The sequence below is a fragment of the Protomyctophum parallelum genome (assembly GCF_964188405.1).
Source record: "Protomyctophum parallelum genome assembly, chromosome: 19".
NCBI classification, from domain to species: Eukaryota; Metazoa; Chordata; class Actinopteri; order Myctophiformes; family Myctophidae; genus Protomyctophum; species Protomyctophum parallelum.
Genome location: NC_139717.1, coordinates 6,491,805 through 6,508,242, shown reverse-complemented (window position 1 = coordinate 6,508,242; position 16,438 = coordinate 6,491,805). Strand labels below are relative to the sequence as shown.

At 41.4% G+C, this 16,438-nt stretch overlaps 1 protein-coding gene across 1 annotated transcript in view; it reads right to left on the bottom strand.

The window, feature by feature from the left end:
- The window catches only part of LOC310876423 (nesprin-2-like), a 203,790-nt gene that overhangs the window by 63,089 nt on the left and 124,263 nt on the right, over nucleotides 1–16,438 (bottom strand). The window contains exons 76-80 of the mRNA XM_083789954.1: nucleotides 16,078–16,217; nucleotides 14,387–14,537; nucleotides 11,411–11,505; nucleotides 4,550–4,787; nucleotides 3,662–3,859 (exon numbers count right to left, since the gene is read on the bottom strand). Of these exons, the coding sequence (XP_083646080.1) occupies nucleotides 3,662–3,859; nucleotides 4,550–4,787; nucleotides 11,411–11,505; nucleotides 14,387–14,537; nucleotides 16,078–16,217 (822 nt within the window). The remainder of the gene's footprint in view (nucleotides 1–3,661; nucleotides 3,860–4,549; nucleotides 4,788–11,410; nucleotides 11,506–14,386; nucleotides 14,538–16,077; nucleotides 16,218–16,438) is intronic.

The window sequence follows — 16,438 nt, the reverse complement described above, 5'->3', positions numbered from 1 at the left end:
TTCTCAACATCACAGAAGGAAAAAAAGGATTGATCGTGTAACCTCGCTGCTACACGCTCATGTGAAAGTCAAGACGGACTTTATGCAACCAGTGATCAGCTGATTGGATTTAACAACAACGTGGTACTTAGACTGAGTGGCTATTTTCACCCCCAGGTTGGAATGTAAAACTAACTTGATATTATTGTTATCACATTTACAAGCTATAATTTCAGTTTTGAGCTTTATGGTCAATGACTTGAAGACAACTTTAATCTCTTTTTAACTAATTTCCACGACCGAATCACATTCGTTTCGACATTCTCAGTTGTTTTTGAGCTCTCCTTTCTCACGCTGGGTCACATGTCATATTGTCCTCAAACCTTCGTCTAACAGACAAGCAAGTTGTTGTTTATTTTCATCTTTTTTTCACACCATGGCCTCAATGTATATAAAACATAACAAATGTTCTATTTTTAGCCGCAACATTTTCTGTACCCTTAAGATGAAAGGAGAACGTGTTCGCTGTCTCGTCATATCACTAACTGCCTCTGTTATCGTAGCCCTTATCGGACTCATCCAGGGGGATTTCCCCAAAGCCTGAGAGGATACCGTTGTACTACCCTACCCCCAACTCCCCCACTGAAAAACACCATGGGCTTCATGTGCCGAGCTGGAAGGGGTTAACACAACTTCCCCTGATCCCCCCCCCCCCCCCCCTGTGAGAAAAGCACATATGTATGATGCAAGCAATGACCAAAGCTGCCAGCGTCACGCACACGCGGACGAATCCTAGCTTAGAGTGAAATATGTTGTGTTGGGGGTGTGTACCGTCTATGATCACAATGACAAAACCAATGTGTCCAGTGACAAGCTGTGACTGGGTCCTACCCGTGTTTATGTGACCCATTTTGACTGAGAGACTGCCATTGGATTCTTTTTTAATTTTCGTTTTTTCACGTCATATGAAATCATAGCTTCGAATTGATATATTGGTTGTTCAGTTTGACCCACCAGTTTTGGAGATATTATGGCTTATAGAGTAATGTCTCACTTCTGGGGTCTCTAACATTACATTAAACATGTAGATAACATGTTTATTAAGCATTTATGTGTTGATTTCAGCTCTGACACTTATGCTCTAGTATGTACTATTAACTCATAATAAAAAATAATAAAATAATTCTCCTCTGGTGAAAAGCTGGAATTTGCGTGATGGCAGACTTAACAACATGTTGAACAAAACTATGCATCCTCAGGCACAAACACATGACACATACCTTCATACACCATACCATGGTAAAGGACACAAACACATGACACATACCTTCATACACCATACCATGGTGAAGGAAAGATTATCCCTTCATACACCATACCATGGTGAAGGAAAGATTATCCCAGATTCTGCTGTAAATCAACTCCATATACGGCCGGCTATACAGACAAACTATAAGCCTATTGTGTATTGATACAGAGCTTGGAAAACGGGCCACAGAGAAGGGTTCTACGGGCCACAGAGAAGGGTTCAACGGGCCACAGAGCTTGGTTCTACGGGCCACAGAGAAGGGTTCTACGGGCCACAGAGCTTGGTTCTACGGGCCACAGAGAAGGGTTCTACGGGCCACAGAGAAGGGTTCTACGGGCCACATAGCTTGGTTCTACGGGCCACAGAGAAGGGTTCTACGGGCCACAGAGCTTGGTTCTACGGGCCTGGTTCTAATGGTCCTGCAGAAATGACCCTAGCAGGGTTACATTGCAAATAAGCTCCACTTGTTGGCATGCTTGCATGCTGTACTGTTGTATTGTTCTGTCTGCTTTGGCAATGTAAACGTATGTTTTCTCATGCCAATAATAAAGCCCTTTGAATTGAATTGAATTGCATGGGCTTGTCTCCAGTTTCATTGATTTGATTTAATGTTTTCATGAGCAGTCCAGGTATTATTTTCCCCAGTATTATATCAGCATATCCAGATCTGACTCGGGGCACGCTGTGTCCAATTCCTCTGTGAGACAGCCTCTTCTGCCATTTGGACCAGCTGGGCCGGGATGGGGATCACAGCTAGATTACAGCATAACTGCTCTTTTATCCCACTTTTCCAGTACAACACTCACTCACGCACGCACGCCACACATGCATGCACGCACAGAGTGAGTGAGTGAGTGAGTGAGTGAGTAAGTGAGTGAGTGAGTGAGTGAGCGAGCAAGCGTGCGTGCCTGATTCAGTGTGTGTGTGATTCAGTGTGTGTGTGTGTGTGTGTGTGTGTGTGTGTGTGTGTGTGTTTCCATGCGGCGTGGCCTCGTTGGGGGGTTCGGGTGGGATGGAACGGGGTTAGGTATATGGGTCAACAAACCATTCCCATCACCCACTCAGAATACCAACCGGGGTCACAGTCAGGGCAGCGTACATATATATCCCTACTGTATACGCACAGACACCACCGTAACGTAATCCAATGATGACACACATCACATAATGTACAGTACACATACTGTACATTCAGGTCATTCGTTCCACTCCAGAACCCAGTGAGGTCGTACAGTAAGAGACCTATTAAGGGCAGCCGAACGCTCCACTATGGTACCTGGACCTCCACAGCATGATCCTAGTCCAACATTTAAAGGACAACTTTAGTTTTTTTCAACCAAGGTTCATGTTTTAGGTTGTTATTAGAGAAACTAAAAGATGAGTGTTATTTTTTTTCCCATTTGCTGCTTTCTTTCGTTTTAGGGATTTCAGCTGTTTTGTACAGGGGGGCGGGGGCATTCGAGCATGATGCTAAATATGTATTTTTTTACAAAATATTATGGAGATTTTTAAATTTTTTATTTACTATAGCCCTAATAAACCCCAGGAAATTACATCTGGCCACAAATAAATCACAGGATCTACTGAATGTGACGGTAGCCTACTGGGGGGAAGCAATACTGTGTGTATAGGCTCAATGTCAGTTTGACACATTCAGTAGATCTCGTGATGTTTTGTGGCCAGATGAAATTTCCAGGGGTTTATTAGGACTATAGTAAATAATTAAAAAATAAATTGCTATAAAATGTTGTAAAAAAAATACATATTTAGCCCCATGCTCGAATGCCCCCGCCCACCTGTCAAAAACAGCTGAAATCCCTAAAACGAAAGAAAGCAGCAAATGAAAAAAAAAGAACACTCATCTTTTAGTTTCTCTAATAACAACCTAAAACATGAACCTTGGTTGAAAAAAACTAAAGTTGTCCTTTAAGCACTAATCCAGCAGATGGTACCGATACTGTTACATCGTAACGTTACGTTCATGTTGAAATAAAATACATTTAGTGCAAAAACTGCAAATTGTAGTTGCAATTGTAATTGACCTATAGCTAAGCCCCGCCCCAAACAGATATAGTCCAATCACAGCTAAGCATAACTTGGGTTAGACAAACCTCTCCACCAATAGTTTTCCATTATGATAAAACATTGTTATTAAAAAGAAATGTCACGCACATATTTTTCCAGTGCATATGGCAGGCCTTGTTGACGGATTTGGAAGAGATTTTGAAGGTCTGGTTCCAAAAATGTAATGTGTAAAATTGATATTTACATACATATTTACAATTTGCTAAAGGTGAATTGCATTCACCTGGTATCCTTGTCATGTTAGCCATCTAATTTCGTACTAGTCAGAATGAGGACATCTGGTGCTACCTGAAGGACAGTGTTGACCAGGTCTCTCCGTCTCTCCAGCTGTGTGACCGTGCTCTCCCATTTGTCCCGCAGCGCTCGGAGCTCTTCCTCCAGCTGGTTCTGAGTCCGAGGCTCGGTCATGGACGCTCGCAGCCGCTCGCCTGCCTCCAGCGTCTGGCTGTAGGCGGCGGCATGCAGACCCAGAGTCTCCTCAACGCGCTGCATGGGGAAGATGAAACCAGGGAGGGAGCTGTGATCAATACCAGTTGATGCAAAAGAAATATTGACTCAAGCACAAACTTATCCCATTTAGACCCGAGGACGATTCTACAAATGCCTTCTAAATCCTGACAGTTTTCTGAAAAACCCATGTTTCTGTGTCAGTGGTTTTCAAACATTTTCATGTCAAGGACCCCCAACAATATATGAAAGAAGCAAAAATTTGAGTTAAAACTTTCGCTCTGATAGAATATTATATAAAGATTTGCGCCACATTTTCACGATTTTTACTAAATAGGCACTCAGTGCTTGTAGATCTGCAATTTTTTCAATAGCTAAAGTGTAACATAATGCTTAACCCATTTTGGGTGGGAACCCCTTTTGGTGTTAGCATTATGTTATGCTTTAGCTATTGAAAAATTGCAGATCTAGCGCTACGAGCTTGTAGGTCTGCTATTTTTGAAAAATCGAAGAACGACTGACATAAACATAGCTTTTTCAGAAAACTGTCAGGATATAGAACAATTTTTTTAAATCTGATCTCAGGTCAAAACGGGTTAAAACACCAAAAGAGGTTCCCGCCCCCAGAATGGATTAACTTAAAAGCTGCGATCAATACCCAGTTGATGCAAAAAAACAATATTGACTCAAGCACTAAAACTTAAACTCAAGAGCAACCTGTTCCTATACCTGGTAAGTGTCCACAGAGTCCCGTAGCCGCGGCAGGGCGTGTACAGCCGGCCCTTCGGCGGGCAGCAGAGGGTGGATGTCGCCCAGCAGCCTCTGCAGCCTCTTCAGAGCGTGACGGTAGTAGCTCCAGCGACTGAAGGTCTCCTGCAGCAGGGCCCGGCGCTGCTGCTCCACCACCAGAGACACACAGCTCTGCCAGCTCTCTGCCACACGCGCCACAGCCGCCATACGCTCAGATCTGGGATCAGCAAGCATCACAAGAGCCTTTCATGATTCTATATAATTATGTTTATTGGATCAGCAGTTATTTATACCCCCCCCTAAACCACAGCTTGGTACAATCACAGTAAACACAGACAGTCAGTCAGTCACAGTGGACTGTGGCCACACCTTTTGGACTTGAGAGCTACTTTCAAAATGACCAGCTCAACAAGATCTACCCAACATTGCTGAAAATACAAAATTGTTTAAATATGTATGTGGCAGTTCACCCTGCCACTGAGACTGAAGTTAACCAACAGAGTTTGAATTTGCAGAAAATGAGTTTTGTTTGACATTATTTATTGTGTATTTGTTGATTGATAATTGATTGTTGACTTCATTGAAGGGAGCAACTACTGTGGGGTATGGGGAACATGCCAACAGTGGGAGGGTTTGTTTAGAGAACTCTTTAATCATAATATGTGGATAATTTATAGTATTATGTGACACTAAAATATGTTATGAATTGTGATGTCTCTGGACATTGGGAATGCACTGGTATACGTACTGGTATGATTGTGTAATCAATTGCACTGGTATGATTGTGGAATCAATCCAGGGTTGGTTTGGTCCATGGGAGGGGCCTAGCCTTTATAAGGAGCACCTGCCACTGCCCGGGCAATCAATGTAGGATTGCACAGGGTGCAGAGCTGACCTTGATAGAGCCAACCTGGCCAGTGGGCCAGCTGGTTTAGTGCCATTTTTGGGCCCACACTACTTTCACACTAGGACAAAGTGTGACAATGTAGTTGTAACAATCGCCCTTTACTCATTCAAGGCAAATTATTAACTAAGGAAACATTAAGCAGGATCGTGGGGTTATAGTCAGAATTCTTTATATAGAGATGCTAATTAGCAACTGACAGAATCAAAAGTAGACAGTACACTTCACTGGTAACGCCTCTCCCTGTCTCTTTCCCTATCAAATAAAACAAACAGGCACACAAACTTAAACCAACAATCAATAGTTATTTCCCAAGCCCCCCCCCCCAAAGTCAGCAGAGAATAAAGTCAGCGTCCGTGGTCCCCCTCAAAGTGTACAACTGTCCCAAACTTCCAACGCAACGAAAGGTTCCTCTGCTCAGAAACGGTCCAACGGAAACATGAAAACGCTCGGGGTACCCCTATATTTATGATCCTTAAAGAACACTTTTGGAACGGTCTCACCGGTAGTAGCAGTAGCCCTGTTATAGCCTCCAAACACCGGCAGGTAATCCTCAATTCCAACGCCGATCCCCGACGGCATACGTGATGCCCAATCCGCTGGGCCCGACTGTTCCTTATAATTTACTGTGGCTGCAGATACGCTCGTTTAACCCATTCTGACTGGGCACCCATTTTGGTGTTGGCATCATGTTATGCTTTAGCTATTGAAAAATAGCAGATCTACAAGCTCATATCGCGCCACCGAGTGGCGCGATACGAGCTTGTAGGTCTGCTATTTTTGAAAAATCGAAGAACGACTGACATTTTTAGAATCTGATCTCAGGTCAGAATGGGTTCATCAGACCAGTGTGTGTCCGGCGGAAACCTCGTATGAATCTGATCTCAGATCTCTGATCTCTGCACTCTGTTTGTTGTGAGATCCCCCCTCCCCGTGTGTCACTCACTTCCTCTACTAGTAACCTTGGGTGGTGACAATCAACCAGTCACTGACAGCTGTCAATCACCCCTGTACCAGACCCGTTACCTTTCACATTATGAATAGAAGATAACAATATTTAAATACTCAGCATCACACGTTACATTTCTTTACATAAACAATAACCTGCATAGGTAAAATAAAGCAGAAAAAACATTGAAATGTGCTTCTTCGTCACAGTGTCTTTAAAATAGTGGTGCTGACATTATATAAGACAAATGCAATTGGAATGGGGAAATAGAGGGTGAGAAATGGAATAGGTATATGTGCTGGGGGCTCCAACCTAATAATACCTAATAATATGGAAACATAAGATAATAATGCCATCTTTAAACACTTAACCCTTGGACACCAGGATCTATTTCTACTTTCAACCTTACTACTACTTGTACTACTAGGACTTTGTAGAGGAACGTATGTAAAAAATAAAATAATAATAATTAATCATTTACATTTGGGGGATATCTTTCACAATAATAAATAAAACTTGTTCTAGACATTCTAATGATCCCAAAAAAAAACACTTACTTTTATCAGGGTTAAAGGTCAAAGGTCAATTTATTTTAATTTGTGTGAATTTCAGCCACTGTGGCCTGTGGGGGGTATTTATAAATAAATAAATATCATGACCAATGGCATTGCAATGAACATCAATGGTGACGTTTAGGTGAGAAAAAAAAAGAACAAATTAATTAATTAATTAATTAAAATATGTTGTATTATTGCAACTTTGGGTGTTACAGGGTTAAACCCTATTTTATAGCCTAGATAAGATAGAGCGAAGATAGCCAATCTCGCTCTCTTGAGAAAAAGCTTGAGATGTGTTTGTGAAATTGCAGATTGGCTAGAGTAGCAATTCAGGAAAAGTGTGGAATATATTTTTCACTTATTATTCCCGAAATATGGACAGAGTTGAAAAGCAGTTAAACTGTACAGTATATAACCAGTGCTACTCAACCCGCGGCCCGTGGGGCCCTGTATTTGCAAATATAATTCGTTATTTTCATTGTTTTGAACAAGATTGCAGCCAGGTATTGTATCGTTTGTTCCAAGATAAAGTACTATGGCCTGATGTCAGCTGAGTATTAAAGGTTTTATGACATTAATTTTCATTTTTTATTTTAGGTTTTATGACCTCAATTACACCCAAAAAACCTGAACTTTGAACATTCAGTGGATTTTCTGTGGTCTGAAGTTTTCTTTGGGGTTTGGAAGCCTTTTGAGCTACAATGAAAACAGGCAACACAGTGAAAACAGTGACATCTGCTGGCAAATCCCATTGACATATATGGGATTTGAAGGGTCTTACATAACTTACTGCCGGCAAATCAGAGCACCTGTTTGAGCCAGAAAACCCCAGATCACAGAAAATCTACTGAATGTTAAAAGTTCATGTTTTTTGGGTGCAATTGAGATTAGAAAACCTAAAAAAAATAAGAACAATTCCAAAACCTTTTTTTTAATGTCACAATCCCTTTAACCACTGGCACTGACTTAACTTATTTCTGTTCATTATGTGTTCTCTTCACACTGTGAACGAAGACTCATTTTGTAATGTCATCATTAATCCCAATGTTTATGTTCATGGAGGTTTGGCCTTATAGATGGAAATGTGGCTTTTTTTACTGCATGTTTCCTTATTGTTAGACTACCGGTAGTCGTGTGCAGTCTGTTACAAAATAAACTTGTAAACGTTTCAAAATAATATTGAAATGTTTTACTTGCGGCGCTTGGACTTTTGGAATTTAGCTGTGTGGCCCCTGATTCATCTTAACCCATTTTGGGTGGGAACCCCTTTTGGCGTTAGCATTATGTTATGCTTTAGCTATTGAAAAATAGCAGATCTACGAGCTTGTAGGTCTGCTATTTTAACGACTGACATAGAAACATAGCTTTTTCAGAAAACTGTCAGGATGTAGACATTTATAGAATCTGATCTCAGGAGCCCTGGTATACTGTATATACTGGAGTAGTCCTACTGAAACACACAACCCAGGATATCTGTAAAACTAAACGTTGTCTTTATAAGCACAGGTTTGCGAAGCAGGGCTGATTCAAAAGCCTTAAGAAGAACTTTTCCACACCGACTGACTGCACACGTTGAGTTATGGGCAGACGGCGCCTCGGAGGGAGCCAGGTAGCCTTTCCAGGGCAGGAAGCACCCAGAGAGACAGACGCCGTCTGGTGTGTGGGTGTTCCTTCACGGGCATGCCATGCGTGTGCATTAATTAACCCATTTAGACCTTTTCTGAAAAACCTACGTTTCTATGTCAGTGGTGCTCAACCTTTTTCCATGTCAAGGACCCCCAGAATTATCTGTATTTAGCTGCCGACCCCCATCTGAAAAGATGTTCCATGCAGGAACCCCCCTCCAGAAGCAAAGATATGAGTTACAAACGTTCGCTCAGAAAGAATATATATTAAAAGATTTGCGCCACATTTTCACGATAATCTTTTTTTTAGCAGATCTACAAGCTCGTAGCGCGGCACTCGGTGGCGCGCTATGAGCTTGTAGATCTGCTATTTTTCAACAGCTAAAGTATGAGATGATCCTTACAACACCAAAAAGGGGTTCCCGTTATGAGTGGGTTAACCCATTCTGACCGGGCACCCATTTTGGTGTTGGCATCATGTTATGCTTTAGCTATTGAAAAATAGCAGATCTACAAGCTCATATCGCGCCACCGAGTGGCGCGATACGAGCTTGTAGGTCTGCTATTTTTTTTAAATCGAAGAAACTTTTAGAATCTGATCTCAGGTCAGAATGGGTTAAGAACTCACTGTTTGAATGCCGTCACGGTAACGGGGGAGTAACACAGGCTGAAAAGCTCACTTTTAATTGGTTTATGACATGACAGTGCTTATGTAGCGGAACGGGACGGCAAACTTTGATTTCTCGACCGCTGCAGATTTTTGGCTCCTGTGTACAGTACTGTACGTCGTGGCTACACATGCGGTTATTAATCTAGCTATGAATTCACTGGTTATCTAGTTAATTAACTATACAGTATCGCTGGCAAAAGGTCGGACACAGAGGTCACGCCGGACTCTTGTTTCCTGCATTGATTGATTGATTGATTGAAATATGTATTAAAGGACCACTTCACCACTTTTCAACCTATCTTCATATAATAGGTCCTCACTAATAATCATGATAAAATGGCACGATTGTTTTCTACTCAGTCTGTGTCTCATAGGAGGGCTGTGGGCAGTTTAGAAACTGTCTTCCAGTGACATCATGATTAGGCAGTTTTTTACTAAAATGTTTAGATTTTCATTATCGTGAGAACGATGGCTTCCATTTTCGGCATTGCAACTTTTCAGGACTAGAAAGCCTGCAGTTTCTATTTGCTTGTATTCCCCATCGATGATGTCACTGGAAGACGGTTTCTGAACGTTTTTAACTCAAATCTTTGCTCCTGAGGGGTTCCTGGAATAACACATTTTCAGATGGGGGTCGGCGGCCAATTTCATATCATTTTTGGGGTCCTGTTGGACATGAAACATTGAGCACCACTGATACAGAAAACTGTCAGGATGACATTTTTTTAAACTTCGACGTCAGGCCTAAAGGGCTTAAGCATCCGTCCTTGAACTGTCTTCCACTTTATTTACCCCTACGCCACTAAAGTACTTAACAAATTAATACATCATCATCAATCTGGCTCCTTTCTGTACTGCCTCAACACGAAAAACAATCCCCCAAAATCTAATGACAATGTGTTTTTCTAATAGCTGACAAACCCAATGATGAATTCCCGTTCTGCTCTTTGGCTTTATAGACGTGTATATTTGTACGTCTCTAAATGTTTTGATGAATTGAACAAGGTGGACCCTCTTGTAAACAAGTGTAATGCTTTATTGGGGTCGTCCACTCACAGTTAACCCATTCTGACCTGAGATCAGATTCATACGAGGTTTTCCACTGGACACACACTGGTCTGATGAACCCATTCTGACCTGAGATCAGATTCTAAAAAATGTCAGTCGTTCTTCGATTTTTTCAAAAAATAGCAGACCTACAAGCTCGTATCGCGCCACTCGGTGGCGCGATATGAGCTTGTAGATCAGCTATTTTTAAATAGCTAAAGCATAACATGATGCCGACACCAAAATGGGTGCCCGGTCAGAATGGGTTAAGATAAGTTGTGCTTGAATTGTACAGTAATTCTGCAGAAAGGTTTGCAGAATTACAGTACAATTCAAGCACAACTCAATACAAAGACTATAAAGTCAAAGAGCAGAACAGGAATTCATCATTGTGTTTGTCAGCTATTAGAAAAACACATTGTCATTAGATTTTGGGGGATTGTTTTTCGTGTTGAGGCAGTACAGAAAGGAGCCAGATTGATGATGATGTATTAATTTGTTAAGTACTTTAGTGGCGTAGGGGTAAATAAAGTGGAAGACAGTTCAAGGACGGATGCTTAAGCCCTTTAGGCCTGACGTCGAAGTTTAAAAAAAATCTCTTCTAAATCCTGACAGTTTTCTGAAATACCTCATGTTTCTGTATCAGTGGTGCTCAATATTTCATGTCAAGGACCCCAAAAATGATATGAAATTGGCCACCGACCCCCCATCTGAAAATGTGTTATTCCAGGAACGCCTCAGAAGCAAAGATTTGAGTTAAAAACGTTGGCTCTGAAAGAATATATATTCAAAGATTTGCGCCACAGTTTTTCAAAAATAGCAGACCTACAAGCTCGTAGCTTGTAGATCTGCTATTTTCCAATGGATAAAGTTTAAAGGTTGTTCCCGCCCAGAATGGCTTAAGCCCAGAGGAACGTGAAAAAGGGGAGTAATATGCAGTCAACATGAGGACATGGCCTGTAAGGTTATAAGCTATTATCTTGCTCTTGCCATTTCTGCAATAAAATAAATTAATGTGCATTCAGGGAGTCGACAACTTAACTGCAACTTTAGCCTTTTTGGAACTCTCTCTAGGCCGTTGGTGTTACCTTCTCTCTTCTGTCAGGTTATCCAGGGAGAAAACGGCTTCACAGAGGTACCCGTGCAGGAGCTGGTGTCCGGCCATTATATCACCCTGGTATCTCTGGGAAAACAATGAGAGAAGAAATAAGAAGAAGATCCCAGTGATCCAAACGTTGAATTAAACCCATTCTGACCTGAGATCAGATTCTAAAAATGTTCTTCTACATCTTCTACATCTACATGTTTCTATGTCAGTCGTTGTTCGATTTTTCAAAAATAGCAGACCTACAAGCTCGTAGCGCGCCACTCTATGAGCTTTAGATCTGCTATTTTTCAATAGCTAAAGCATAACATAAACATAACACAAAAATGGGTTAATAAACCAGTGGAGTTGAGTTATTCCTTACCAGTGTTGCGGACTCTTTTCTTTATCAAATAGGAGACTCTACACTTAAGATTGATTCCATTCGCAGCTAATATCCCCGATTGGTCGTAATGTATTATATTGTGAATATAGCATATACTATATTTAGAATTAGTGTCGTACAGTAGCCTATGTGACATTTAGATTTTGTTAAGTGACCACACGTTGTCAGATTTCTCAAAAAACCCTTTTATAATACACATCTGGGAACGATCAAAATGCAACACAGAAGACACATGAGAGAAAATAATTTAAAATAAATCACACAAACAGCAGGAAAATCAGAGCACTTGTTGGAGCCAGAAAAAACCCCAGACCACAGAAAATCTACTGAATCTACTTAAAAGTTCAGGTTTTTTGGGTGCAACTGAGCTCAGAAAACCTTAGAAAGAAACGAAGAAAAATGACAAAATCTGTTTTTTTATATGTCACAATCCCTTTAACCCATTTTGGGGCAGGAACCCCTTTTGGTGTTTTAAACATTATGTTATAATTTAGCTATTGAAAAATAGCAGATCTACAAGCTCATAGCGCACCACCGAGTGGCGCGCTACGAGCTTGTAGGTCTGCTATTTTTGAAAAATCGTGAAAATGTGGTGCAAATCTTTGAATATATATTTCAGAGCGAACATTTTTAACTAAAATATTTGCTTCTGGGGGGGTCCCTGGAACTACATATTTTGGCCCAATAGAGATAATTCATAGATAGACATAGAAACACAGGTTTTTCTAAAAATGTTAGGATTTAGAAGCCTTTTTTTATCGACCTCAGTCCAAAATGGGTTAAACAAGAGGCTGGTGCATGACATTCGACAACATAGTCAGGGTGGACAAACAACTGCTGGGACAATAGTTGGTTGGTTTTTTTTGCACACTGAAGCAACCAGTTACACTGTCCCTTCTCCGCTCCGTCCATTGGCCCCCTGGGTAACTGTTACTGCCCACAGAGGAGTTCAAAACACTGATGTTGGCCTACAAAGCAACCAAAGGTATGGCACCCCCATATCTTCAAAGTCTGATCCAACCATACAACCCGCCTACCGCTGCCCCCTGCTCATACTCAGATCAGTCAACACAACAGGGAGGCAGAACCTGGCAGAACCTTCACTAAAACCAGCCGGGACAACGCTCCACACGGCCCAGACTCTTCTCTCTTCGGGCTCCAAAAACATGGAATGATTAACTTTCCATTGCAAATAGAACTGCAGACCCACCACTCCCACTACTCCCACCGTACTACCGTAGTCTGAAAACTCCTCTCTTCAGCAGTGTTGTTTTCGTCGACTAAAACTAAGACGAAAAATGTTCGTCGACTACCTTTTTCCACTGATGAAAACTAAATGGAAACTACATGAAAACTAAGCTATGATGATGACTAAGCTACCGGTAAGACTAAATATACTGACGATTTCAACAAATAAAAAGTAGAATAAAATGTTAGGAAGGGACTAGTGGACAAGAGGTCCAGTACAAGTCATTTTACACTTGGTTGCATGCTGAAAATAGCTAAATCTACAAGCTCACAACACATCGCAGTGCGGTGCGTTCTGGGCTTGTAGATCGGCTATTTTCAGCAAGTGAAAGAAATTACGGCGGCATCAAGGCCCGCCAAAACACATTTTGTTTGACTAAATCAACTGTAGATTTAGTCGACTAAAACTAGACTAACACTAAAACATTCCAGGTGACTAAAATGTGACTGAAACTAAATTAAAACTATTGACTAAAACTAAAATCTAAATTTGCTGCCAAAAACAACACTGCTCTTCAGACTCCGCCGTAGCTACTTGCAGTAGCCTCGACGACCTTACACGCAATATGCAAATAGTTTTTATAGTGTGTTATAGCAGGGGTTCTCAACCTGGGGGTCGCGACCCCTCGGGGGGGGCGGGGGGGGGGGTGTCCCGAAAGTATTTTGGGGGGTCTCCAAATTATATAAAAAATAATAATAATTAGAGTTTACATAGTAGTACACATAGTGCATGCATAAACTTTCCAGTATTTATTTATGATGACCTACAAGCTTGTAGGTCTGCTATTTTTGAAAAATGTGCCTAAAATCTTTCCGAAAATTGTCATGATTTAGAAAACTTTTTTGATTTTTTAATTTCGACGTCAGGCCTGAATGGGTTAAAATCCTCGAGTACTATGTACTTCTATGTAGCCTATTTGATGTACTGTACTACCATGTGTTGTTCTTGCTTACTGTAAATTGTAAGAAGGAGCTTAAAGATTTACAGGATATAGGTCTTGTCCGCACACATGTAACCCATTTTGGTGTTACTGTAGCATCATGTTGTGAAAAATAGCAGATCTACAAGCTTGTAGGTCTGCTATTTTTGCTATTCAGAAACATAGCTTTTTCAGAAAACTGTCAGGATGTAGAAGACATTTTTAGAATCTGATCTCAGGTCAGAATGGGTTAACATCAGATCTTACAGTCCTTTGTACTGTACTGTAAGTTGTACCTGGTGGAGGCTCAGCGTCTCTCTCAGGCTGGAGTAACTGTACTGTAAGTTGTACCTGGTGGAGGCTCAGCGTCTCTCTCAGGCTGGAGTAACTGTACTGTAAGTTGTACCTGGTGGAGGCTCAGCGTCTCTCTCAGGCTGGAGTAACTGTCACATCTTCTGTTCCCCTGCAGGTCCACCTCCAACGTGTCCTGGAGAGCTCTCAGGCTGTCACTCTTTTCCTCAAAGCTCTGGCAGTGCTGAGTCTTCATCTGCAGCTCTCTGAGATTACACACAAGAGCATCATCATTCATCACAGGCACACACAGTTAAAGGAGAATTCCATGCTAGAATGCTTTCTTATCTTTCTTACCTTTATTTGTAGTTGTTACGTCCCCACCAAAGAGGTCCAGGTGTTTTTTTGTGCAAAAACTCCTTATTGGCTATTTTCACTACCATAAGGCCTCAATGAATTGCATTGCATTGAATGGAAATTGAATGGGGCTATGGGGTGTTATGCTAGTTCGCTTATTTCCATCGAAAGAAGTAGTAAAGTGTGCCGCTTGGGATATTATTTACATTATGAAGAGAGGATATATACAAAGAAATTATAATTTTGAGCGATGGAAATAAGCTTATTAGCACAACACCCCATAGCCCCATTCAATTCCCATTCAATTCAATGCAATTCATTTAGGGCTTATGATAGGGGAAATAGCCAATAAGGAGCTTTTGCACAAAATAACACCTGGACCTCTTTGGTGGGGACATAACAACTACAAAGAAAGGTAAGAAAGCCTTCTAGTATGGAATTCTCCTTTAAATGACCTCATTATTACTTTGAGTTTGAATCATAATGTCACAGATTATCTTCCTTTTTGCCTGTCTGCATGGCTGACAGGCTTTGAAAGGGGGGCATACAGGAGTGATCAGGTCTATTCATACAGTAATAAACAGAGTTTGAAAGGGGGGGCATACTGGAGTGATCAGGTCTATTCATACAGTAAAAAAAACACAAACAAAAAAAATAAAATAACAATAATTGCCAGCGTTTATGAACGTCTATAATCAGTGTGTGTGTCGCAGTCTCTGCCTATCAGCTCACGGCTTCACGTTGCGGCGTTCAGACTCTTCAGAGTATGGGTTTTATGCCGTTCAGACTATGGGTTTTATGGGTAAGTCTCACATTATTGGCTTAGAGAAGCCAATGAAGAAAGCGTTAGTGTCCACTATGGTCGTTAGTAGAGGTAGGTTGAACAAACATTATGTTGTCCAGCTGCTTTTCAAGCAGCTGTCAAAAACAAAAACAAGCCCTGGCTATTTGTTTTCTGTATAGAGCACCGAAGTGCTGACGTAACTCGCTCATCCCTTCGATTCCCCTGGTTCACGGAAGTAATTTCTCTATGGAGAATAACATGGGGTGATCTTAATATCGTCTACTATAAGCGTTGTGGTCCAAAAATAAACAAGCTGTCTCGGCGTTATTGTCAGGGAGGTGTCTCTGTATCGTTTATGACAGTCAGTCACTCATATATGATACAGTCTGCTTCTAGCGGAAATGTAACTAATTCAGCAGCAGTATAACAATAGCGTTTTCTCTCAGTTGATTCTTCATATCCATATGAGTGAAGCGGCCGGGGTGACATGTTTATTTTTCAAACACAGTTCTTATATGAGGCGATCTAAAATCCCCCCCCCCTATGGGGATTACAATGCAAATAAAAAGTACATGAACCTGTGGATTTGCGCCCTCTACCGATCTTGACGTCAGACTTCGGCGCTCTATTGTGAGCCTGTGTTTTGCCTGAAACAACAAGCCTACCTGTTGGCCTGAGCCACGTGGAGCAGGCCTCTGAGAACGTCCCTCTTGAGTGCCTGCAGCCTGTCTGCCTCACACTGGGTCGGCCTCACACTGAGATCCACCAGGGACAGGAGCACGTCATTCAGCTCCCACACAAGCTTCTATTTGGCAGAAGGAAAGAAATTATATGTCATTTATATACAGGTTATATATATATATATATATATATCTACGCAATTATATCACGCATGCATGCATGCACGCCCACACACAAATCCCATTATCCCATTTTGGGCGGGAACCCCTTTTGGTGTTTTAAACATTATGTTATAATTTAGCTATTGAAAAATAGCACGAGCTTGTAGGTCTGCTATTTTTGAAA